This window comes from Serpula lacrymans (assembly GCF_000218685.1).
Source record: "Serpula lacrymans var. lacrymans S7.9 unplaced genomic scaffold SERLAscaffold_15, whole genome shotgun sequence".
NCBI classification, from domain to species: domain Eukaryota; kingdom Fungi; phylum Basidiomycota; class Agaricomycetes; order Boletales; family Serpulaceae; genus Serpula; species Serpula lacrymans.
The window spans coordinates 553,269-577,444 of record NW_006763304.1 but is presented as its reverse complement, the minus strand read 5'-3'; the positions used below and the strand labels follow the sequence as shown (position 1 = coordinate 577,444).

The 24,176-nt window shown below is 49.8% G+C and overlaps 11 protein-coding genes across 11 annotated transcripts; 7 read left to right on the top strand and 4 right to left on the bottom strand.

Annotated features, from left to right (window-relative positions):
• Positions 1–42: 42 nt before the first annotated feature.
• SERLADRAFT_401265 (uncharacterized protein) lies at positions 43–1,165 on the top strand (the record flags this gene model as incomplete). Its single annotated transcript, XM_007323298.1, has 7 exons — positions 43–126; positions 206–224; positions 293–480; positions 584–639; positions 694–701; positions 761–776; positions 832–1,165. Coding segments are annotated over 6 exons (351 nt in total).
• Positions 1,166–1,423: 258 nt separating this feature from the next.
• On the top strand, positions 1,424–4,428 carry SERLADRAFT_442739 (uncharacterized protein; the record flags this gene model as incomplete). The annotated part of the gene is made up of 4 exons (XM_007323297.1): positions 1,424–1,577; positions 1,634–2,101; positions 2,173–2,313; positions 2,366–4,428. The coding sequence occupies 4 exons, from the start codon at positions 1,424–1,426 to the stop codon at positions 4,426–4,428; spliced, it is 2,826 nt and encodes a 941-aa protein (XP_007323359.1).
• A 197-nt stretch (positions 4,429–4,625) lies between these two features.
• Positions 4,626–7,087, bottom strand: SERLADRAFT_401260 (uncharacterized protein; the record flags this gene model as incomplete). Its single annotated transcript, XM_007323296.1, has 8 exons — positions 4,626–6,032; positions 6,085–6,095; positions 6,166–6,246; positions 6,390–6,662; positions 6,718–6,750; positions 6,810–6,821; positions 6,916–6,922; positions 6,985–7,087. The coding sequence occupies 8 exons, from the start codon at positions 6,997–6,999 to the stop codon at positions 6,015–6,017; spliced, it is 450 nt and encodes a 149-aa protein (XP_007323358.1).
• A 4,397-nt stretch (positions 7,088–11,484) lies between these two features.
• On the top strand, positions 11,485–11,649 carry SERLADRAFT_373983 (uncharacterized protein; the record flags this gene model as incomplete). The annotated part of the gene is made up of 1 exon (XM_007323295.1): positions 11,485–11,649. The coding sequence occupies one exon, from the start codon at positions 11,485–11,487 to the stop codon at positions 11,647–11,649; it is 165 nt and encodes a 54-aa protein (XP_007323357.1).
• A 112-nt stretch (positions 11,650–11,761) lies between these two features.
• Positions 11,762–12,346, top strand: SERLADRAFT_478416 (uncharacterized protein; the record flags this gene model as incomplete). Its single annotated transcript, XM_007323294.1, has 3 exons — positions 11,762–11,851; positions 11,908–11,933; positions 11,988–12,346. One exon carries the CDS (start codon positions 12,027–12,029, stop codon positions 12,201–12,203), a length of 177 nt encoding a protein of 58 aa, XP_007323356.1.
• Positions 12,347–12,504: 158 nt separating this feature from the next.
• SERLADRAFT_478415 (uncharacterized protein) lies at positions 12,505–13,858 on the top strand (the record flags this gene model as incomplete). The annotated part of the gene is made up of 7 exons (XM_007323293.1): positions 12,505–12,866; positions 12,943–13,119; positions 13,186–13,207; positions 13,282–13,380; positions 13,444–13,473; positions 13,534–13,605; positions 13,627–13,858. 7 exons carry the CDS (start codon positions 12,625–12,627, stop codon positions 13,654–13,656), a joined length of 672 nt encoding a protein of 223 aa, XP_007323355.1.
• Positions 13,859–13,906: 48 nt separating this feature from the next.
• Positions 13,907–16,316, bottom strand: SERLADRAFT_453241 (uncharacterized protein; the record flags this gene model as incomplete). The annotated part of the gene is made up of 9 exons (XM_007323292.1): positions 13,907–14,778; positions 14,871–15,000; positions 15,087–15,211; positions 15,272–15,319; positions 15,373–15,439; positions 15,559–15,794; positions 15,856–15,938; positions 15,999–16,113; positions 16,179–16,316. The coding sequence occupies 9 exons, from the start codon at positions 16,314–16,316 to the stop codon at positions 14,278–14,280; spliced, it is 1,443 nt and encodes a 480-aa protein (XP_007323354.1).
• Positions 16,317–16,873: 557 nt separating this feature from the next.
• Positions 16,874–17,468, top strand: SERLADRAFT_442732 (uncharacterized protein; the record flags this gene model as incomplete). Its single annotated transcript, XM_007323291.1, has 2 exons — positions 16,874–17,142; positions 17,204–17,468. 2 exons carry the CDS (start codon positions 16,874–16,876, stop codon positions 17,466–17,468), a joined length of 534 nt encoding a protein of 177 aa, XP_007323353.1.
• Positions 17,469–18,178: 710 nt separating this feature from the next.
• SERLADRAFT_401248 (uncharacterized protein) lies at positions 18,179–18,367 on the top strand (the record flags this gene model as incomplete). The annotated part of the gene is made up of 1 exon (XM_007323290.1): positions 18,179–18,367. The coding sequence occupies one exon, from the start codon at positions 18,179–18,181 to the stop codon at positions 18,365–18,367; it is 189 nt and encodes a 62-aa protein (XP_007323352.1).
• Positions 18,364–22,476, bottom strand: SERLADRAFT_373977 (uncharacterized protein; the record flags this gene model as incomplete). Its single annotated transcript, XM_007323289.1, has 13 exons — positions 18,364–18,512; positions 18,749–18,853; positions 19,073–19,170; positions 19,634–19,914; positions 20,042–20,130; positions 20,354–20,477; positions 20,720–20,769; positions 20,925–20,982; positions 21,226–21,245; positions 21,573–21,644; positions 21,759–21,825; positions 22,058–22,191; positions 22,275–22,476. 13 exons carry the CDS (start codon positions 22,474–22,476, stop codon positions 18,364–18,366), a joined length of 1,449 nt encoding a protein of 482 aa, XP_007323351.1.
• Positions 22,477–23,531: 1,055 nt separating this feature from the next.
• On the bottom strand, positions 23,532–24,176 carry SERLADRAFT_478403 (uncharacterized protein; the record flags this gene model as incomplete). The annotated part of the gene is made up of 2 exons (XM_007323288.1): positions 23,532–23,912; positions 24,001–24,176. 2 exons carry the CDS (start codon positions 24,120–24,122, stop codon positions 23,741–23,743), a joined length of 294 nt encoding a protein of 97 aa, XP_007323350.1.

Genomic DNA, 24,176 nt, shown 5'->3' with positions numbered 1-24,176 from the left:
ACGTTTGTCACGCTTGTTGCCGTGCGAAATCTGTCGTTCCTCACGGCCGTCTGCACTGCGACGACGTCCTTCACCGCTTTTAACACCTGCGCAGTCCCCTCCACCACCACCACCCCTCACAGCACGGTAAGCGGACTCTCTCCCACCGTATATTTAATATCTCTGAATTGCTCTCTGATCTTGCTCACTTTTCTTATCCCACCAGCTCGTAACGCCATCATCATGTTTGTTTCCAACCAGTTGTGGGTTCACGTCGCACAAAACTGAATGGTTGTTCTTTGCTTTCGTATAGGTCCGAACCTTATGACCCCTACGTGCCCCGTGGTGGCTCTTCCTCCAACCCGTCTGGCCCCAGTCAGGGCAACACAAAGACTGCCGCTATTCAGCAGCAGATTGACGACACTGTCGGGATAATGCGGGAGAACATCACCAAGGTAGCGGAAAGAGGAGAACGACTGGATTCACTACAAGACAAAACTGGTAAGTAATCTATGCCACCGCACCACCTGGATTTGGGAGCTTTCCCATAAAATTTTCAGTTGGCCTTTTTTGCTAAGAAGGGAGCTGATATACCATTTTTCAGATAACCTTGCCATATCAGCGCAAGGTTTCCGGCATGGTGCAAATCGTGTACGAAAGGTATGTGTTACGTTGTTATTGTACGATCCACTTAACTGATGCAGTTTTACTTAGAACATGTGGTGAGTAAAGGATGTTTTTAAATGGTACCGTTATATATTCTAATTGGCAATGTCGCTAGGTGGAAGGACATGAAGGTAATTTCCCTATCTCTGTCTCTATATATCGCAAGTCTCACAAATTGTGTGCCAGATGCGTCTCATCATTGGTGTTGCAGTCGCCATAATTATTGTCATCATTGTTGTGTCAATTGTGAAGGCAACGCAAAAATAACGCTACTACGGTTTCGACTGCGCATTACTTTATCCAGGCCTCTCTGCTCGCCTTCTTCGTTTCTGCGTACCTATGATTCGGATGTGTTGTATCTATGCGCCATACTATTAATATTTTCCCTCTCGTCGTTCCCCCGCTGTAGAGCAGTCTACGGTATCGCTGAGACCTGGGAAGATTGGACATTGACACATAGTTTTTCTGTGTAAACATGCTTGTGTTTCTGGAATATATGTATACTTGTTGTTACACATGCAACGCCTACGTAGACGTGGGGTATTTGGAGTCAGTTCCTGGCCACGACTGCAGTGTGCTGTGTTCCCACGCCACCCTGGTTTGGCAGAGATTTGTGTGCTGAGGAATTCGAGTTACTCCATCGTGGATAACTCTGGTTATCCGCTCGTGTTTCTCTGTGCCACTGGCATTGCCTTTGATTCCTTACATCTGTGTCTACCTTTGAGGCTTTCCGCCTGCGCCCCTCTTTTTCTTATCTTACCATCTTGTACATGCCTCTATGTCTGCTGCACACGGACACAAACATACGGGTTCCGTGACCCAGAACCACAAAGCCCAGCTTGCTAATGCCTATAACGAACTTGGAAAGGAACTCGCCTCAAACAAAATCAGAGTAGTTGGAAACTACACCCTAGGCAAAGTTATTGGAGAAGGTCGGCATTCTAGAGATTGCATCGTATATGCTCTGTCCTGATGGTTTATCCTACAGGAGCGTACGGGAAAGTACGCCTAGGAACGCATCGTCTCACCTCTACCCGCGTCGCCATAAAGCAAATACCAAAGGCAATGTCGGCCTCGTTGACCCGCGAAATTCATCATCATCGCCAGCTCCACCATCCACACGTCACACAAATGTACGAAGTCATTGCGACAGAATCGTCTATCTGGATCGTCACGGAGCTTTGCTGCGGCGGAGAGCTGTTCGACTACCTTGCTGAAAAGGGACGACTGACAGAGGACGAGACTAAAATCATATTCGGCCAACTGTGTCTCGCTGTTGCCTATCTCCACGATAAGGGGATCGTACACCGCGACCTGAAGCTCGAGAACGTCCTCTTGGATGAACGATGCCGCGTGAAATTGGGTGATTTTGGGTTCACTCGGGAATATGATCGTGGTGTATACATGGAGACTTTCTGCGGAACCACAGGTTATGCTTCGCCTGAAATGTTGCAAGGTCAAAGATATCTAGGGCCAGGCAAGTACTCATCTTTGAATATTGACAATTGATCCCCTAAAATTATTCAGCAGAGGTTGATATTTGGTCGATGGGCGTTATTCTGTACTGCCTTCTTACTGGGACTCTGCCATTTGACGATGACGACGAAGCTGTTATGCGCGATAAAGTCATCCGAGGCGAATACGAAGACCCAGAGTGGCTATCTACAGGTATTTACCAGCGGGAGGGATAACATCAGCTTGGACTAATGAGTTTTCATAGACGCCCGTGATCTAATTAGAAACATCCTCCAGAAGGACCCAACAACGCGCCTGAGCATTGCACAAATTCTCGCATCTCCCTGGTTTTCACAGCCATCTTCTTTAGACCCCTCATCCAGCCTCCGACAAGCGACTTTAAGTGAAACGACGCCGTCACCGGTCTGTGAGAATCCCAACGCATTCTTAGCTCCTCCTAGCATAGACACACATGCGAAATTCTCTTCCGAGCCATCGGCGTCATCAGCGACGTCGGTAACCTCAGAGTCGACATTTCTCTCGGCTTCGTCCGACCTATGCTCCACTCCCACTACGCCCGATGATAATCCATCACAGGATCCCTTTGATTCGTGTAAGGCCGATAATGCACGCATACACCGTAATCCTAGTCAGATAACCATCACGAAGTCCGAATATGCCGATCGCGAAGCTCACAGGGCGAGACGCCGGTCTAGAGATAGTGCACTTCGCCAGCCTGAGACTGTCTTCGAAGAGGATCTTGCTGGCGAAGTCATGACGCCTTCAAATGCGGAATTCCCTCCATATCAGTCCAACCATGTCATGAAGGCCCCCCCTTATCCTACGCGAACACCAGCGCGGACGAAGCGCCGTTCTGTCTCGTCAACCCTTTCTGACCCTGCTTCTCCTACCCTTGACAAACCGTTGGCCCCTTTACCACCGCAAGACTTTGCTTCTCTATTAAGCACACCTGCCCCTATCATTTTCTCCACACAACTAGAGCGCGAGCTCCTGAACAGTCTGAGCTTGCTCGGTCTAGACACGGGCCAAGTCGTCCACTCCGTCCTTAGCAATGCATGCGATGCCGCTGGAGCTCTCTGGTGGATGTTGAAGCGCAAGTCAGAGAAAAAAGCATTATCGGAAGCGAATGTGCCCCCAGAGCAGGTCGACGTTGGGGACCAAACTGATTCAAAGAGGAAGGAAGAACGACCCCCGAGCGAAAAACGTCGCACGAAGCGTGGAGTATCTGTACAAACCGATGAAATAGCTTTTCCCTCCTTATCCCTGGCGCAGTCCGCTCCAGAACTAACTTTTGTCCCACCTACACCCACCGTAGCGTCGAATGCTCGTTCGACCACTCCTCCACGATCCAAATCACCATTCCTATCCCCATCCCCTGTGGTCTCTGAACCTCTAATGAAATCCAATCCTTCTACCCCCAGCGGAAGCTTCAAGGAAAAAGAGGGTGTGAAAGGTCGAAGAGAGGGCAAGGTACGATCTGGCAGCGTTTCTATCATGCAACGCGCAACCACTGCACTGGAGGCGGCTGGTTTGGTGAAAAAGAGGTCAAATGAAGGGGTGAGGGAGGAACGGGAGAAAGGCAAAGAGAATGAGAAGAAAACTTCGGGTAGCGAGGATTCCAGACCTTCACATGGAAGTGCGTCCTCCAAACTCACGAAGTCGCCTCCATTGAAGGCCAAGGACAATGCTATACCAACCACACCCACAAATTCTGATTTGCACCCCCAACCGGCAAGTTCACCATGGGTTGTCACTGGATCTAAAGGTTCTCCGCCACAGTCTCCTGTTCCTTCACCTGCCAACTCGCCGGGTGACACGCTGACTTCCTTGCCAAATTTCTCGGATCATAGTGGCAAAGTTGTAGCGCCTGGTCGCAATCGGGCTAGTTTGTTATCTGCATTGAGGTTCTGGTTCAACGAAGACCGTAAAGGAAAACGCAAAGATAACAGTGAGCCAATGCCCCAAAGTGGCGCACGCGGATTGGCATATAGTCGTTCGTTAGCTAATCCTCCCTCCTCTTCTATGTCAGCTATGAAGCAAGGTACTGTCAAGCGACGAACAAGTGGTTCCGGCCGAGGCCGTCGAGGTAAAAAACCTCTTACTACTTCTCGTCGTTCCAGCAGCGTCAACTCGAGAAGGTCGTCTGGCACATCGGCCCAAATTGTGCTAATCGAATCCCCTCACGTTGTGTTGGATCAGATTCCTAGCCGCCGATCTTTTGGAACTCATACTCCAAATTCGGAGCGCGGCGATATTCTTCGAAGCCCTCGTCCATTCGTAGCTTTCTATGCGGGGAAGACACCATAAATCGCCTTCGACTGGTTGGATTGGTTCGGCAGAAGATAGGACTGCTTCGCCTTCGATGAAGGATGACCGTCGAAGGGGAGGATCGGCGTCTTCGACTCGCGTTATACGCCAGATACAGTCGACGCCATCGACAACCAATAGGATGCATCGCCGAACGAGTTCTGCAGCATCATCCGTTCATTCACTCGCTTCCTCTCGCCCGACGTCGTTTTATGAAGCTTCGGAAAGTGAAGGCCGGACGGGGTCGCCATTCAAGCCTTATCATTCGAGACGGTCACTCGAGGAAACTCCTCGTCGCGTAAATTATAATGGAAACACAACGTTCGTCGCGCAGAAGAGATCCACTCCCTTCATGAGCCCTTCCGGCCACGGCTATTCCATTGGACGATCCAGCTGGAAAAAATCCTGGGGACACGAGCCGCCAGGTTGGCAGTCTCGTTCGACACATCTTCCAGTCGAGGTTCTTTCGATCTCTCCAGCCGTAGATGGCCCCACCAATATTCGTGATGTATTTTCAGGGAGGCAGAGCCTGAACTTGGGTGATGAAAGTGACTGGATCGATGAAGAAGATGACCTGCCTGAGTTTGCGGGTGGTCTAGGCCAGATGCCTACTTTGTCTACGTCCACAAGTGCTTCTGCTTCATATGTGATACCAGAGCCGCCTTTGCCGCTGTCTCCTCCACCAAGGCGATCAAGCAAGAGGGGGGGCAATAAAGGCGCAGCTAACTTGGCACCCAGTAATATTACGGGCAACGGAGGAAGACAAAAAAGTGGACATTCGCCAGTTGGCCGCTCGTCACCTGTGCCAGCGGAAAACACCCACGATTCTGCAGAGCCCAGGACGGGACGAAGGCAGCTGCCCACTGGGCGCTCAGGTCCTGCATTCCGCCATCCCATTCAAGAAGAAGACGAAGGAGAAGAGGAGTAATTGAGAAGGCGTTTGAGCCCTTCCCTCGAGCCTTGTCATCTTTCTTCTGAAGCCTCTTTTACCAAGGTGAAATATGTTGTGTCATAACAGACTGTCTTTTCTCCTGATGTCCTTATACAAGTAGCTCCTTTGTTCGATTTGCATACAATATCTATTTTTCTCGCTTTTTTTTGCGCTCGTCTCCGTACTACTTTTGATACCCAGTCACAACAATACCTACCGATGTCCCGTCTCTCGCTTTTTCTTTTTTCTCCGTGCTATTGTTGCCTTATCTGAACGGTCTACGTAGGTAGACACCATTGACTTGGAACTCTCACCATACTATTATTTACACAGCTATAGCCTACACACTTTCACGATCTGTCATCTATTCACTAGCGCTACGTATCCAATATGAACGCATTTGTTCTCAAACCTGATTGCTAGGCGCTGCCTGTATCAGCGACACCCCCATCACTGCGAAGGCCATCGAGCAATACACAGCATACCATTCTCTGCTGAGGGTAGTACCAGTACCTATGGTAACAACATTTACGTTCATTTCTTCTGCTAAGTAATCGTAATCGTAACGCCGGTAACAAACAAGGGTAGGAGATAGAGTGAGTAAGGAGACAGGAGATACAAAACACAACGGTGCGTGGGGGGGTACAGTCTGTGTTCACTTCGACAACATCATCTGCAACACAGAACGTTGTTATACTCGTATAGCAGATAGAAGCTATACATACCTTCACGAATTCTGTATGGTTTGGAGTGGACGGGACACCCAGTTTAGTGCTGAGAATGATTACGGAGCACGTACAACTTACCATCGTAGTTGATTTGACCATCTCCGTCGACATCCGCTTCACGGATCATCTCGTCCACCTCGCTGTCTGTCAGTTTTTCACCTGCAAGCAAACGACAGATCAGCACATTGTCTGATGGCAGTAGCTCCACAACCCCAAAATAGAAAAATAGTATGTTCCAAAGTTGTCAAAGGGTTGGGCTTTTATGGTAGGCAAAGCAGTAGGAAACAAAACTATCCACGCACCGAGATTCGTCATGACGTGTCGCAACTCTGCAGCACTGATGTAGCCGTTCCCATCCTTGTCGAATACCTTGAATGCTTCCTTGATTTCCTCCTCGCTGTCGGTATCGCGCATCTTGCGGGCCATCATAGTCAAGAACTCGGGGAAGTCGATTGTTCCATTGCCGTCGGCATCGACTTCGTTGATCATGTCTTGTAGCTCTGCCTCTGTAGGGTTCTGTCCCAATGAGCGCATGACTGTGCCCAGCTCCTTAGTCGTGATTGTGCCGTCACCATCTATAGGATGGAAAACATAAGATGGCGTAATTCAAAAAGGATTTCATGCCCTTGCCTTTGTCGAAAAGGGAGAAAGCCTCCTTGAACTCTGAAAACGCCAGGCTAATCAGCACTATACCTGAGATCTCAAAAGACCACCAGACTTGCCAGAGATCTGCTCTGTGAGCGCAATCAAAGAGGGAATCAGGTTCGATGTCAGTATTCCGCCCAGATGGCGGATAGATCTAAGAAAAAATTGCAGGATACCGCATACCTTCGGACTATACAAGCAGAATTGCATCTATCAGCTTCACTCCATACACAGGTTACACTATCAGCGTACCAATTGGTCAGCCATGTTCTACGTTGTATCTGATATCTGGTAAACGTAGGAGACGTAAATGTGGTCGATGTCGATGTTTGTGGTGTCGATGATAATGAGTGGTAGAGGGCTTTTCAGGCGGAGGACCACTGATGCAACTGGTTTGATCTCGGCAATCGCCAGTGCTATATCAGGAAACCCTAATATGTTGAATATAGATCATCGTGAGCATTCCGCGCAGGCTATAAGCTCATAGCATCGCAAGTGTTTGCAAGGCTGCTAGAAGGTGAGCTCGGTGAATAGCACATATGCGGAGGGAAAGAAGTTGAACGAGATGAAATTTCACGAGGCACAGGGGAATACAGTGGGTATACATGCTTCGCTTTACATACAATGCCAGTCCGCGGGTTGTAACTCAGATGCTGGAATGTGTATACCGTACTATTCGTCCCTATCAGACGTAAATGAATCACTAGAACATCACTAAATCTCGAAATAATATAGTCCGGCCAATTACAAGACTTTCGATTGAAAGTAGATTTACCCCATACGCACCATCCAGATCAGTCCCAATCGTCTTCTTCATCCTCCTCGTCACTGTCACCTAACTTTTTGTTACGTTCCATAAGCGCTGCAGCTAATGCAGCAGTTAAATCTCCCCCTCCTCCTCCACCACTAGCACCACTTGGTTCTTCAGCAATTGGCGGCGGAGATGGCGTGGATCCGGCAGCGGGCGTTTTACGCAAGTTCGATACACTTTGACCACGTATTGAAGCTAGCAGGTCTGAACGACCAGGCTGTGGAGGAGGAAGTATAGCCGATGTGGCTCCTCCTGAGCCACCAGGTGGAGGGGGTGGTGGAGGCGGAGGTGCACCTCCCCCAGAGGGTGGCGGAGGCGGAGGTGGGGGCGGGGGCGGTGCGCCACCAACCAAGGGGGGCGGAGGTGGGGGTGGTGGGACACCATTTGCGCCTGGTCGTGCAGGCGGGGGAGGGGGAGGGGCAGCCACAGGCCGAGCAGGTGGCTGAGGTGGTGGTGGTGGAGCAGTACTCATCGGACGTGTAGGCGGCGGAGGCGGACCTCCCCTGGAAGGTGTTGGCGGTGCACGTGGATGTCGCTGTGGTGGCGGTGGCGGCGCTTGCGTTGGAGGAGCTGGAGGGGCTGCTGCAGGACGCGAAGGTGGGGGTGGTGGTCGGGAAGGAGGTGGTGGAGGTGGAGTGGGCGCAGTATCTGTATGAATTGAAGCCACACTATCCTGCTGTCCGTGCTGTACACGACGGGGTGCAGGTGGTGCAGGTGGTTTCTTTGCTGCCTTCTCAGCCGCCGCCAATTCACGATTTTTGTCTTCGGACATAAATCTTTCGATAAATTGCCTGTCGTTATTTATGTATTCGCGGGGTACGCCAATATCCTCCAAGTTACCGACGAGGGTGGTCCATGAAGGGTCAACGTTATTTGAAGTGAACCCTTTCTCATCATCATACCCCATATGTGCGACGTGCACGAACGATCCCGTCGTTGGTCCTGAGATCATGGATTTATCAATCTTGCCTCCTTTCGCGGATTTCTTCTTCTTCTCTGAGCCACCTACTTTGGCCACTAACAATCGTCGGAAATGGGCATCGACAGCAAGTTAACGAGAGCATACCTTTCTCTTCTTTACGAGTTGTAACTTTTTTGAAGAGAGTCTTTGCCTCCTTTTCGTTGGCAAATATGAGACCTATCATACACTCCTTTATGGGATTTGGGTTATATTAGAACTGCCTCACAAGCGATATATAAATATAAGATGAGCATTCCAAGACTCACATCACCTGCAAAGGAGTGAAAGAACGGTCTATCCTGAAAATAGTCAAAGCCGTCATAAAGCTCGTGCTCCCATATGACGCCCCTCGAACCATTGAGGTCCACCACTTTCAAGAAGAAAGCATCCTTCGTAGTATCTCGCACGAATGCAAGTGCACCCTCGATACCACCGTAGGACCATTTGCTCGGCTGTGGGTGTGCAAAGTAGACACGAGCTGGTGTGGCTGTCATGATTTTATTGGATGAAGAAGGGAGAGCGGATTTGATTCGCGCTTTTTCGTCAGCGCTGATACTCGACTGGACTGGCATTTTCTGTGGGCAGAATTGGGGAGACCAGTTTTAACGAAGCGTTGGACGGATAGAAAAAATATGTTGACTGCGTCCAAGGCTGCGTAGAGAATCCAAAACCCGCCCGTTTCATGATGGCGTAGCTTGGTGGCGTGGGATTTCTCAACCACAACCACTGCCTTCAGTCCCGAGTCTTTCACTCGTACCACAATGATTCTAACATCATGTCCATGGCTTGAAATGCCTTACATTTAAACGGGATCTCATGTTGGGGACAACAGTAACTCTTACAACCATACAGCGTACATCACGAATGTTCGGGGGACCACAACATCCTGGAAAAGCTGCTTCTGAATCCTGCTTATCGCTGCAAACATTTTGTTCGGCCGTGCATGTTAGACGCTCGAGAGGATATCCTCAAGGCGGTCAAAATCTGCCTTGACGATCAGGAAGCCAAGAAAAACATAGTGTGGATTACAGGCAACCCTGGAGCTGGAAAATCTGCCGTTGCTTTGTCTCGCACTTGAGTAAGATAGGACGACTTGCGGGGATTTTTTTAGTTTCGGAGGGACGACTGTGCGTCAAGCGGCCCAGTTGCTCTATCTGGCATACCCTAGTTTATGATCTCGCTGACTTTGACGGCACCATAACAAAGATTATCGTACAAACCCTGATTGAGAAACAAATGGATCCTGCGGACTTGCATGCTCACTTTAAACATCTATATCAAACCGTTGGAAGCAGTCGAGTCAAAATTCGCTGATAAGTCGCGCAACGAGTATGTATTTTCTGTAGTGCAAACACCGTTTTCTCAAAAATGTATCTTGGACTATGAGGTATCCAGTTATCGTCGTGGATGTGTTGGATAAGTGCCTAGACGGAATTCCTGACTTACAGCGCACAAATCTCATCAATAACATAGCCGAATGGTCCTCACTTCCCAGGACTTTCGACTTGATCGTCACCGGTCGTGAGGGCCATGTAACAGAATCCTTTCGGCAAATCGAGGTTGAAATATCCTACATTGGGAGCCATTGAGTGGCCAGGATCCCCGTACTTGATCAGCCCGTACTTGATATAGCTCGCAAGTCGTGTCGCAGGTCTCTTCATTTGGGCAGAGACGGCCATACAATTTATCGAATAGGGTGACCCAGAAGAGGAGTTGGATGTTATTCACTCTAGAGAGTTCACCAAAGCACGCGATAGCGCCAACGCTCTCCAGGTCGTCGAATATGCCTTAGATAAATTTCCGGCTAGCAAAAGCAACCTGCGCTGCAGCCATTATTGGGGGCAGTAATTTTTCCCCCAAGGTCCCCCTATCGCGAGAATATCTAAAGCTTCTGCATTAAATTCGCTCTCGCGCTGAAAATTTTTGTCTGTAATGCTTTGATTATGAAATATGATGAAGCTCACATGTCATTGCCATCTGATCGGACTACCACCAGCTCACTGCGTGATCCTTTGTCCGCTACCTTTGGAGTTCTCGAGGAGCCTGCGAGGCATAGCGAAAATGAACCTCCTCGTTGGACAACCCATCAAGTCTATCTTCCTCATGGCATTGTGCAGACAATCTCGAGGTGTTTCGAGTCTCGATTCCTTGCGAACCGCTCCACATCTTCTTTGCTTGCAAGAGGTGCACATTCTGTTTACGAGACAGCAATTATCATTCCTACACGTTTATTACAATCAGTATCAGATGCTGGCGCACCCCAACCTGCCCAAAGGCGGGGTAATGTCAAGAGATATATGAGAAGGTTATTGCCTTCTATTGGCAAGAAAGAGAGTAGAACCCCGAAGCTGCCTACGGGGATGTAGTCGAATGTCCCCAAAAATGCGTCAAACGGAAATATTTTCTTGCACACGAACCATTCGTGTTTCAAAGGTATGTATATAAGCTGTTACAAACATAAGTTGCGTAAGTATGACAATTGAGGAAGCGACAAGCAACTGTCCTACAACTGAAAGCTCACATCCATCTCCCATCTGTTACGCTTGCAGGCTTGAGTAAAGTGACAAAGTGACGAGGAAGTCAATCATCTTCAGCAGTGCCCAACTGAGATAGTCCATCGAGTGATCGACGGAATCACCAGCGTGATATGAAATCCGGGCAGCGTTGCCAGATGATGATTCGGTCTTGAAAGTGTTGAACCCGCTTTCGCAGGAGGTGTCAGCTCGGGTCCGTCTGCTCCGTATTCGAATCCGGTATGGCAATGAAGTAGTCGATCACCCCTGTCGTACCCTGTGTTCAGCTAACTGTGATCGACAGGGGCCTTGATCATGGAGTTCGGACGGCGGTTGCGATTCGGTTGTGGAAAGTGTTTAAATCCGCTTTTGCAAATCTGCAAGAGACGTAATTACAGCTCGAATCAATCTGGATCACTTCGAAAGATGTGGAGGTACTACTAGTCGATCACGCCTTTTGTATCTCTATGATCGACAGGGACAAGATCACTATTGCTATCGATTTCGGACGACGGACACGATTTTGTCTAGGCGGTGTTAAACTCGTTTATATAGCGGGGAACTACCTAAGCGTAAACTCCAATTCAACTGGTAGGTATCGTTCTCAATCTCCCATAACGTTTAAAGTTTAAGGCGGTCTAGTCGCCTGAACTTGTGTGTGCGAGTAAGTTGACCTTCATGCAATAGAAGTCCGGAAAGCTTACCTGAGCAAGGATTGGTGGTCACTTCTCCCATACGTGATTGAGCGCAAAGCGCGAAACTCTAGGGCTACGCGAACAAGAAACCTATTCGCATGTGCTGATCGAGAAGGGAAAGGCCTTTATCACGATGATTCTAGAACGATGGTTGCGGTCTGCTTATAGAGTGGACAACTACAAGGGGGGCTCACCTTTACTAGTAACTCATAATTCCCTCGCCTAGAAGCCGTGCATGAGTGAGTGGTCTAAGCAGTAGAACCACGAATAGCTTACCTTAGGTGAATGAGGGTGAACCGCAGTTTAAGGCTACTATGCGCTACGACAGTTGGGTCGGGTCGGAGTCGGACAGCGATATACTTCACCACAGACATTCCGTCCTGATTGCATTACAAGCCGGGGACCCTGAACGAGAATATGTTCCAGCGACCATCACCCAAGTACCTGTCGACATGTATATCTCACATGCTCCGATAAACCCAAACCCATGACTGCAATGATCAATCTTGATCTTATCTAGGTCAGTAAACAGGTAAGGCCATCTTAATCAGTGTATCGTCGTCGTCTCCGATGTCAATGTGCTCCAGTGTTCGATTCGAATAAGGATAGCATATTGCTCAGGATGACCGGTGTTGACCGCACTGGCAGACTTTTCGAGTTCGTCCGTCGAGGTCCCGCGGAAGAACCCGCCAATGCATTTCACCGTCCCCGACCTATCCCGAAGGCGCCTCCCATCATCCGACTTACCGGCGACATCCACCAGATAAAAAGAACGTCGACATGGCCACCCACATCGCTTTCGCCGTCGCAGTCACTTGCAGCATAACACGCCTACACACTTTGCATAATTTGCACACCTTGCATCCTTGAACCTTCAAACATATCTGTAAACCTCTCTAACCTACGCCAACCATGAAGATCGTATCAGAGGAAGAGCTCCAAGGACACACCTCCGCCACCATCCGCGGTGCTACCGAAGGCTTCGTCGGCAGCGTTGCCCTCGCCGTTCCAGGATTCTACTACCTGAGCCGCAGATGGGCGTACTACCGCGCCCTCCCGCTCCCTCTCAAAGTCCTTCCCGTCGTCATGGTCATCGCACCATGCATATCCATCCAAGCCGAGCGGCGCGGTCTCGCATACGACCGAGCTCAATGGTGAGTGCTCCAGCGCCCTTCGATGACTCGAATTATCACAGTTGCTGATGACTTGCGATGCGACGCGTCGATTTAGGACGGGCGCGGGTAAGATGGAACTGGACAAGGAGGCTGCTGAGGCTGAAGCACGGTGGAATGCCCTTTCCACGAAAGAAAAGGTCAAATCATGGGCGATCCAGCACCAATACAGCATTATCCTCGGAAGCTGGGCTCTTTCCATCGCAGCCGCCGGTGGGATCATTGCACGAGACAAGTAAGCACCTCCTTCGACCATACCTGCACACAACCCACCTGATGCTCATGTTCTCCGTTGAATTAGGCACCAGTCATTACCTCAAAAGGTTCGTTTCGCTTAGATCGCGAGGTCTTTCTCTTTTGGTTCCCAACTCACTTGTTTGTTGTTGCCGTGATGTAGGTTGTGCAGGCACGTATGTGGGCTCAGGGTCTCACCATCGGTGTCCTAATCGCCGCTGGTGCTCTTACGCACACCAAACGCCAAGACGCCGTACGACACGTTAGTACCATCTATCTCCACGATCACTCCGCATACTAACACTATCCCAACTCGTTTCCTCAGCTCCCCGTTGACCACTCATGGCAGAGTCTCGTACGTCCATTTCACTGCTTACCTTGTCTTCCTCACTCATCGTCCCATCCTTGTCTACAGCTCGAGCAACAAGCTATAGAGGAAGAAGAAAGGAAAACGCGTCTTAACGCACTACGACAGCCCACTCAAGCTGTTGTTACACCCACCGCATAATCTTCCATATGGACGTCACCTATTGCATAGAAGAAGGGCGCTTTAGAATACCGGAAGGATGCACTACATCCTAGATTTGCACGCAATATTCCATTCATTTATATACACTAGACACATGCCTAGAGCGTAGAACGCACTCCTTCCTTGATTGGGTTTTTTTATTTCGGTTGGCAGGCTCAACGAATTGTATTGTATCATCACCATAATCGAGACAATCATGACCTTGGCCTTGGATACCTCTGAAAACATTGAAGAAAGCATGTTCTGGACCATTTTTATTATTATTATTCATCGCGATGTACTACTAAAAAAACAAACGGATAAGAAGCTGAGACGGGGAGTAGAAAAACAGAGATATAAAAATTGTGTACATGTGGATTGCCAGTTTGCGTGCGACGTTAGGAATCCACGTATGAAACCCAAAGTCTATCCTACATGCAGGAGGGGCTCATGTCACGTCGTCACAATGCCAAAAGTCATTAAACGAGGAATGTCCAAATGGCATCAATCTACCGCCGTCACCGCCGATTCATCCTACATCCATAGAGCACGCAACCGAGGTAAATCATCTCCCCCTGTATATAAATCCTCCCCTCCGTATAATCACACCTGTGGGGGGGTCATACGCGCCGCCTCCCCCATTCCTCCCGGTCATACCATCACCCCATCCCGCATGACACTAACCTCATACGTCGGCGCCTGCACCCTCCTCTCCCCACCACCCACTCCGCCCGCGCCCATCTCCACCTCCCCATGCCCTCCGCCAATATCCCCCTTCCTCATCATCGCGCCCCCCCACTTGGTCCACCAATCCTCCACAGCCTCCCTCGCGTCGAATCCAAACAGCTCGATATACTCCTCCCAGGTCTCCCTCAAAAAGTCCTCGTCGGCTTCGTCCCAGTCTAACAACGCGCGCTTGCGCGCCTGTCTGAAACCCTCGTCCCGCGCGCGCTGCTCGGGGCCGTGAGGGAGGCAGACGAAGTCGCGCTTTTGGCGCTCGGAGGCTTGCGTAGCGGCGCAGCGTGCTTGGCGCAGCTCTTCGTATGCGGAGAGGAGGAGGGGGGTTTGGGCGGGTGTGAGGGGGAGGGCGAAGAGTGTGGAGAGCGTCATGGCGTCTTCGACGGCTAGAGCGGCGTTATGTGAGCCATTGGGCTGTTCATCGCAATCAAGTTAGATGATGACTTATTTTCCGGAGGGACAAGAGCCAAAAGAAAAACAGAAAAAAATGGAGGGGATGGACGAACCATGAGTGGATGAGCAGCCTCTCCGACGAGGACGACCTTCCCGCTCTCGTGCACCCAGTTGTCGAACGGCTCGTGGATGACATGCAACGTCGGCGTTATCGTCGAGCAAAGTTTTAGCAATTTGCGGATTCTGTTCGCAGGCACGAGTTTATCGTTCAGTCAGCATACGGACATAAACGGTAAGAATTTTTGATAAAGGGAGAAAGCACGGCTTACCTCGGCTCGTAATTTTCGAACCGCTGGGCCAGATCGTCTATGGAAATATGCTCGTTCCAGTGCTCGTCCACGCCTTCTAGTGGGAATGGCAAATGTATTACCATGCCGTATTCGCGTTTTGAGGACTAGTATAATATTTGTAATTGAATGCGTGGTGTGAAAAGAAAGGCTAGGGAAGGACGTACGACAAGGAGCGCATGTATACAGCAGTTATCGCCCACCCAAAGTGTCCACTAAAGCAGCATTAGTAAACGATCAATCGGGCGGGTGCATCAAATGAGCTCACCTCTGAAGACTCTGCCAACGGTGCGAGATCCTCGTCTTGCCGCATCAACTCCGTCGGTATCGTGAGACTACAGAAGAAAAAGAAGGCGAGTCAATCAGTGTTGTCATCAGCATCAACATCATTAATTTCTCATCCCCATCCTTCTTCCACCCTATCTCACACAAGACAAAGAAACGAAGGACTTACTTTACGGAGACCCTTCTATCCTTGATTCCCCGCAAAGCCTGCGGGCCCACCACGATAGGGCGCACGACGCTCTTATACCCGTCTGCACCGACGATCACATCCGCAGAGAACTTTGCGCCCGTCTGCAGTGTGACAGTGCCAGCCCATGGGTCGATGGTGGTCACCTTTGATTCATAGCGGAAGAGAACGCCGTTCTTGACTGCGAGGTCGTAGAACAGGGTGTGGAGGTCGCCATGCTGGACGAAGAGGGAGTTAGCCCCCCAAGTGGGAAGACGAAAGGGGGGAGGGGAAACATACCTGGATAAAGAGAAATTCGGCTTGGAGAGCCTTCATAAGTTTTTCGTGAAGAATGAGCAAGCCCATTGTGTCCCCCGATTCCCCTACAAGTGCGAGCATATGAGAGACCGATGTAAATTTTGCATGAAAAAGAAGAGACGTACCATCCTTGAATGTGAATTGTGAACCCTTCATTGACACTTTTGCCAATGCGGGACCTAGACCCCAATAGTTGAGGAGACGTGTCATATTTGGTGGTGAACGTATACCACCATGACTCTACGATCGATCGAGACGAAATGGAAATTGAGTTTTAGCAAGTCGCCAAAAGGAAATGGGCTCACTCTATATGTGCCATCAGACTGCTCGAGGACGAGGACCTGATGACCAACTTCTCTAAGAGCATATGCGCAGGAGAGGCCAGCTATGCTGCCTCCCACGATTATAAAACGGAGGGAATGCGATGGTCTCCGGGATGTCATGATGATGTCTCCAGGCATGTAAGATGTGATTGTATGCGTGTGGGGGATGTATCACGTATATAGGTCTACTTCGTGATGTGGGTGAGAGGGATATCCGCTAAATACGAGATAGACGATGGTGGGGCAGGTTAAGTGAGCAGGGGTGATGGTGGTTAGAAGAAAAGGAGACGAGAAAGTCGGTAGCGATGAACGCTTAGAGTAATAGGACTGGATGTGATGGAAAAGGCCGGTCTTGATATGGAGAGTTGAGACGAAACCAGTTCTATGCGTGATCTTACATCAGATGGCAGCGGGTGTTGCTTTCGGGTTCTTTAGTAGCTGCAGTAGGACACCAGCGTCTCTTCTCGGAGAAAAACAAGACAAAAAGCGACAAACGTCAAACAGAATGCGATGCCAACGTGATACCACATCTATGTATTTTTATGCCCGTCGCACCAGATAATCCCATTCTGAATGCGTACCCATCCTGATAGGCTACACACCATCAGACGCATCAGAGATCATGATGGTCACAGGATTCTCCATGCCGTCGCTCCTCGCCAGCATGTCTCTCCTCCATGCCAGTCACATCTCGCTGTCACCGTCCATTCCATCGACGACGCCCATGTCCCTCGACGTCCCCAGCGATGCTCGCCATTGAAGAGACGCAGCGGCTGAGCGCATTAGCCTATCGTCGCACTGATTTATTGCAAGAGTGTGACCCGAGATACGATCGCAGCTCTTTGCTCTCCCTCGTGGGCCGCCGATCCGGCATGGCGTCCCGGGGCCCAAATGCACCGGCTGATCCCGCGGCTGTCCCCATCTGGAAATCAGTATGCCGCCCTTTGTGCGGATCCTCCAAAGCAGTCTTTCAATCATGTGCATTCCCTAGAATCATCGGTTGGCAGACTAACAACGTATGCTCTTCAATTCCCATCTACGCCCGTCTGTATCACTGGCCGTATCATTCCATTGGTATCATCATCCGCCATTCCTTGCCACATCGAGCCACTCATGAACGGCGAGAAAATCACTGCGCCTTATCAGCGTCACGTCTCTCCCAGCACGTCCCCTGCCAATTTCGCACCCCACCGCGAGTACCGCACCGCGTCCAGTCACGATTCCCAGGAACTGATCTCAGTCAAACCTGCCCTCTCCGAGTCGGCCAGTTAGCTACTGAATGGGGTCAGCATCTCCCATGACATACGGATCGATACCGTCCTGCCAGTGACGCACTCGAACGGCCGATGGCTGCATCCAGTCTGCTGACACGGGAATGGCCACCATCATTCAACTCGCAAGAAACACAAAACAAAAAAAAAACACGCAGTGTTCAGCTCTTCGATTCCTCATTCTCCACGTTCTCTGGCAAACTGCGGTGCATAACGTAATGCCATAGTTGGGGGGGGGGACTCTCTCGGACCATTTCTCCCTCCGTCCTGTCAACTTGAAGCAGAATCAGACGTCCAAAACACCACGCCCACTGGCACCACCGTGCAGCCACTTCATCTTATCGTCTTACCCACTCTTACGATCACCCATCCCTCCCCTCCTTACGGTATACTTCCTTCCCCTGCGGTAAAGACTTGCATCATCCCGGAACGCACCGCGGCACTGACAATGGCGTACACCTAAACGACGTTTAACGTACATGACGCAACATTCAATATAACTCGAACAAGCTATCTCTCGCATTATCTATCTAGCCTTCTACCGCCATGTCGAGAACACCGCGGCTTTTCCACTCAAATTAAATTAGCTTCGTCCAGCCAGCTCAGCCTCCCATTTGAAATTTCAAAAGACTTGCTGTGAAGCTTCTATACCGTTTTAACTATACAACACACAGCCCAGTCGGTCTACTCCACACTTGATTAGTAGGCAAAATGGTCTTCAAGTTACCGTACCGTATTACAGTTACTGTAAAATGTCAAAACACTGGCATCGACAGGAAGAACCGTTGCGTCAGGATAGAGCTGCCAAAAAAAATAGCGAGACAATCATGCAAGGCATATATCACTCAGTTTGTTCATTTATCTTTGGAGTTTCCACTAGCAAGGGAAAAAAAGGACTAGTGGTCCACACTAACCTTTCCGGGGTTAAACAGGTTGTGCGGGTCTAGCGTCTGCTTGATCGTCCTCATCAGCCCCACTGTCCCCTCACCCAACTCGGTCACAAGGTAGTCGCGTTTGCCGATCCCGACACCATGCTCGCCAGTACCTGTACGGAAAGCACCGTATCAGTTCAGTTTCAATATGGATAGGACGAGACGGCAATCAAGAAGAGGAAGAATGAAAGGCTAGAAAGTAGAAACTAGCACCCCCGCTTTACATTGCCGGGGTGAGACCAGTCACTAGCACCTCGAAGGCAAGGTGCTGCGGGTCAGAAGGGGGAAGAACAACGTTGATCTTGCCAGTGACGTCGAAGAAGTAAAGAAGCCAACAGAAGAACCTTACATGTTCCATCCAGCTCGATCGCCTTTCGGTTGATCCTCTTGACAGCTTCTTGAACCAGCCCCAACTCCTTTTCGTCCCGGTAAAGCACGAGCGCATGGAAGTTTCCTTAAGCCAATCAAGGTCCATTTCCAAAAAAAGTATACCCCAAAAAGAAGTCTGCTATCGCAAGTGTCAGAATATCAGAAGGCATCATGCCATCTTTGCATCAAAAACGTCATAGCCAAAAGATACCAAAAGCCAAGTCGCAGCAGTCCCATATCGAGGAATCAAGGTACCAAGGCACGAAGAGAGCCAAGCGTGGATGAAAAGGAAGAAAAGACCCACCATCTCCAACATGCCCCGCAATCGGCGCAATCAGCCCCAGCTCTTCGAAATCCTGCTTGGCCGAATATATCAAGTCTGGAAGGCGAGACACTGGCACACTAGAAACAGCATAGCAAAGGTCAGAAAAGGTCCGAGAAATGGGCTCAGCCAAATCAACAGAAGAAGAAGAAAAAAAAAAGACGCTCCAAAACGATACTAGTTGATAAGACGAAGGAGGAAAGACCGTCAAAGCGAAAAAGAGAGAAATCGAGCGAAACACGAGGCAGCCCCGCAGCCCCTCGCATCAGCTATCACAATCAAAATGATGAATTATTCACAAAACAAGTAGTGTTTTGCAAGATCCATCCGTTACTGCTCCCATCCCACAGGCTCCTTCCGGAGTTATGCTCGTCCACTTCTGATCCTCCGACCTCTCCATCCTACGATAATGCCAGCCATCAAGCTTCACTGGCCAGCATCGCTTTCGCCACAGCTCCACAAATTCCGGGGCCAACACCAAAATTCAGATACCGAACACCAAAAGAAAAACACCAAGAGATAACACCAAAAGCAAAGACTCACCAAACATCCGTCAAACTCCCCTCCAAATACGAAACACCTGTAAACAGAGCATTCCTCCGATCCGCCCAAATATCCTCGCCCTCCCGCTCATCCGTGGCAACTTTGCATCCAGTCGCACCATATTTCGCCGTGATATCGTGTACGAGGGAGGAGGTGGCAGAAAGGGTGGAGGGGGAGCCTTGGTATTTGAAGAAGAGTGTTGTTTTTTCGGGGTGTGGGTTGGGGTGGGTTGAGGGAGAGTGGTATTTGTTGATCATTTTTATACAGAGGTCGTCGATGAGCTCGACACATTCTGTTATAACGTTGATATCATGGCAATAAATAAAAATAAATGAATGAGTGGAAACAAAACGGCAAAGAAGAGGGAGGCGTAAGTAACGTACAAATAGCAGCACCCTGATTCAATACCTCACATACGGCATTCGCAGCCTGTCTAACGTCTGGGAACTGCACAATAGCAACACTCGTTGGAAGGAGTGGGGCCAACCGCAGAGTGGCTGCAATACCGTTTCATACCACGTTTTGTGAGACGTTTTGCGTAGTGCGTAGAATCGGTTGAATATTGATACAGTTACCAGTGAGTGATGTGTATTGTGACTAATGCACATGTGAGTATGGCATGGTATAATGCAAACGCAACCCAAGTGGATATAAGAAAGAAAGATATCAATCATCAGTACCTCAATCTCCAAGTCACCCAAACCACACACTCGCACTCACCTTCCGTAACGATCCCCAACGTTCCCTCTGCGCCTATAAACAGCTTCGTGAGGTCAAACCCAGCAGAAGACTTGCGCGCGCGTTGGCGAGTCTTGATCACTTCGCCAGATGGGAGTACGACGGTCTGTGTAGGAAAATCGGGACGTGAGTGGGTGTGCGTGAGGCGGGGAATGAGTGAGTTTTTCTGATAATGTGACGAGGGTATGGATATAAACTAGGGAGCGTAAAGGATGATGGATAATAGATTATGAGTTGCGTGAAAAAAAAAAATTCTCATCAAATGAAAAAATAGAAAGAGAAGGCAGAGAGAGAGAGAGAGAGAGAGAGAGAGAGAGAGAGAGAGAATGTAGGGGGACGACAACTCACAGCATTCAACACCCACTCGCCCCCCGCAGTCCCATACCTAACCGCATTAGCTGTCCATGCCAAAAAGTGAGTTCAGCATTAGCGTCGCAGTTGTAGTCAAAGTCGTAGTGATATGGGGATTGATGAAGATTGGAATATGGTGGGTGGAAGTAGGGAGTAGAAAAACATGGAAGAAAAGGATAAAGGAAGAACAAGAACAACTCACTCCCAGAGCACCCAGTCGAGATCATCCCTCCTATCGTGGCATCTCGACCTGGATCGAGCTGTAGGGTCGCATTGCATAACCGTCACCCCGCGCGCCGAGAGATAGGTCAAAGCCCCAGTGTAGACGTCGAGTATTGAGCAGGATAGATCCATCGAAGTTTTTTGTTTTGTTTTGATATTGTCGTATTATCGTTGTCGTCGAGAGTCGCAAAAGGTCGTGATTCCATATTTCCATAGTTTCACACATGCAAACACATAAGCATCCCACCACCAAGCAGCAAAAACAGACAAAGCGGACTGACAGGGAAGAACAGCGGGATTCCTGGATGAGATTCGGACGTGCAGACGCGCGTATAGGCAGGCGTGACAGGAAACGTGTTTGATGATGGTTTGGTTTGACCGCACGAGGGAAGGGGACGCGGGGATGGCCAAAGGCAAGATTCGTAAAGTTGACAAGTTGCGAAGTCGCGATGTTTGTAGTGTCGGCAGGTCGTGAGTTCACGAAACACATTCCAGAGCCGTCCGGCGTCGATGCAAAAAAGTTCAAGCGTAGGTTGGAATCGACAAATGAAAATATGAAAGATAAAAGAGCAACGATACAATGACCATCAGCAACTCAACACGACCCACAAAACACGCCAACACGCGCCTTTCTCTCTCAAAATCTCATTCAGCCCGTTCCACGTGACGCCAGCTTGGCAGACAACATCAGAGTCTGATTCTGTGTGCCGTGAGCGAGGAAGAGAATGATGGACGAGTTAGCTTTGATGTTTTGAGAATCGAAGTAGAGGCTGGAAAGAAAGAGGGGACGTGAATGAAGGAGGAGAGAGCTGACCATTGATAGCCACGATCTGATCTAGTCCAGACAAATCGATGCAGATACTTGCAGAGGGGCCAGGCGGCTGTAGAATGGAGACGGGAAGAACATAAGCACGGATGAAAGGATATACAAGGCAGACAAAAAGCTTGAAGGGGAGGAGGAAGAAAGGTGGTAAATAGTTACGTGGGAGACTGTGTAGTAAAGATAAGGGGTGATCTAAAGAGTGAATGGCACGTGCTATATGCCGAATCACCACACAATGCAAGCGTCAAGCAAGGCGAAAAGGGACAAGTACAAAGACTCTAACGACTCACAGCAGACAAGTTGCCCTCGAGGCTGGTTCCTCCCGCATAGGGGACAATGGGTACAAGATGGTTCCTAGATATGTTGACAACTTTAACGACATCATCTGTGCTCCTGACGTGCACAATGACGGCATGTGGAAGTCCTGCAACGCATGACTACTGAATACAATGTCCACACAAAGGCTGGGCAATAACGAAGGTGGACCATAAAGACGAAAGCACGCACCTGGTATCTGGGAATAAGTAGATTGAGCATAAGCATACAGTTCATTCGGGTCTGTTGATACAATAGAGAGATGGGGGAAAGCAGCGCGTAAATCGTCGATGGCGAGAGAGAAATTGGAAGTGGGAGGCGTGTCGATGGGGGGTTGGTGGATGGCGGGAAGTGAGAGGTCATTGATAGGGCTTGGATCGATGCGGAGAGCCATGGAGTAGGCGTTGATGGCGCTGAAGAGGGAGGCGCCACCTGCAGCTGCAAAGACGGCGAGAGCAAGGATGGCATTCTGTGGTTTACGACGAGGGTGGAGTAGGGGTGAGAGGCATGAATGCCCCTGAAGCTAGCAATACTTGTGAGAGGGGTGGTGGTACAGATCTTGCTACAGGGCAGACGAGGTACACGGCTGAAGGAATGAGGGAGATGGGGGAGAGGAACGAGACGTGAAATCGTGAATATCATAACTAGAGGTCATTAGCAAGGGGAGGTGGATGCATTGGGAAACGGCGAAGGTTATATCTGAGAAAAGAGCGAGGATGGATATTCGGAGAGTCTATTCAACTAGAAGCCCACCTTGATTCATTCTAATCCTCGCACACCTTTCTTACTAGCACGGGCTGACTGAGACTTGTCCATCCAGATCAGAGATCGTCGCCGTCGTTTGGTTGAGTCACCGGTCCGTCGATGTCGCCGTCGTCATCGTTCTCATAAATTTGATGAATGTCGGTGGGTACACCCATTGACTTGCATTTGACATGAGACACCATTTGACACGATATTTGAATTTTCGTTCATTCCTAGCTACCATTTTAGAAATACTTCCGTGTCCCATCCATTCTATTCCTCACCTCTCCGATACGCCCCTTGTTCCTGGTCTTCATACTCAACCTCGATTTCCCGACGACGCGGCAATATTCCCATCATGCCCATCGTGCCTACGTGCCTCTCGCGCGTCCCCAATAAAATAAGCATCACCTGATCGTCATCACAGTTGCCTCACAAGGCTGACATCTCTTCCCTTCGCCTCGCGACACCTCGTACGGTTTGACGTCGTCTGATCGACGCCACGTCTCGGACGGCCCCTCATTGGTTTGATATCATCTAATCAACGCCACGTCTGCCTCGCGGGTGCAGTTTGCCAATGGCAACATCCTAATTCAGTATCTATATATCCATTCATACACTCCTTGCTCCTCGGGCCTACAATACATTCGTCTCCAGTGATCCCCATCATGACCCACCTACCATCTCTCTACCATGCAATCGCAAAGGCCGCTTATCAAAGCTGTTCTCGAGTGCGATCCACTAGCGTACAGCTTCAATAAGCTGGCAATTGCGCCACCCATGCATTCAGCTGCGACCGGGATTGGCCCATCATGATGGAGTACCCACTCAGTCCAACGTATGGAATGCGATGGGAACGTATCAGAAATGTCTATCGATGCCTATAGTTGTGCAGGTAATGGAGCCCAAACGAGCTATACTCGCTCACTATCGCTATCGCCATCCTTATCACCATCCCATCCCATCCCGGTCTCATCTTTACACCCCGTCCCATTTGACTTCAACATCACCCCCCCATCATCCTCCGAACCTGCAAACACTCCCAGCATCCAGCATTCAATCCGCATTCGCTCCCGATCAGTTCCCCTTCACTGAGCAAGTCACAAAAGCTGTCAGGCATGCCCATCTACAAAAATGGGATTCCGCTGCATCCACATCTTCATCTACGTTTTACCATTTTTCCAACCACCCCTGAATCGGCGTCGCGTTCCACTCACGCCCCTGACGTCCTAACCCCCCGGCTACCAGTACGCCCGCGACACCCATCAACATTCTTCGATCAGTCCCCCCATTCATTCCTTCTCCAAAAGTTGGACGCACCACGCAGTCGGCCTCCTATTGTCATCCCAC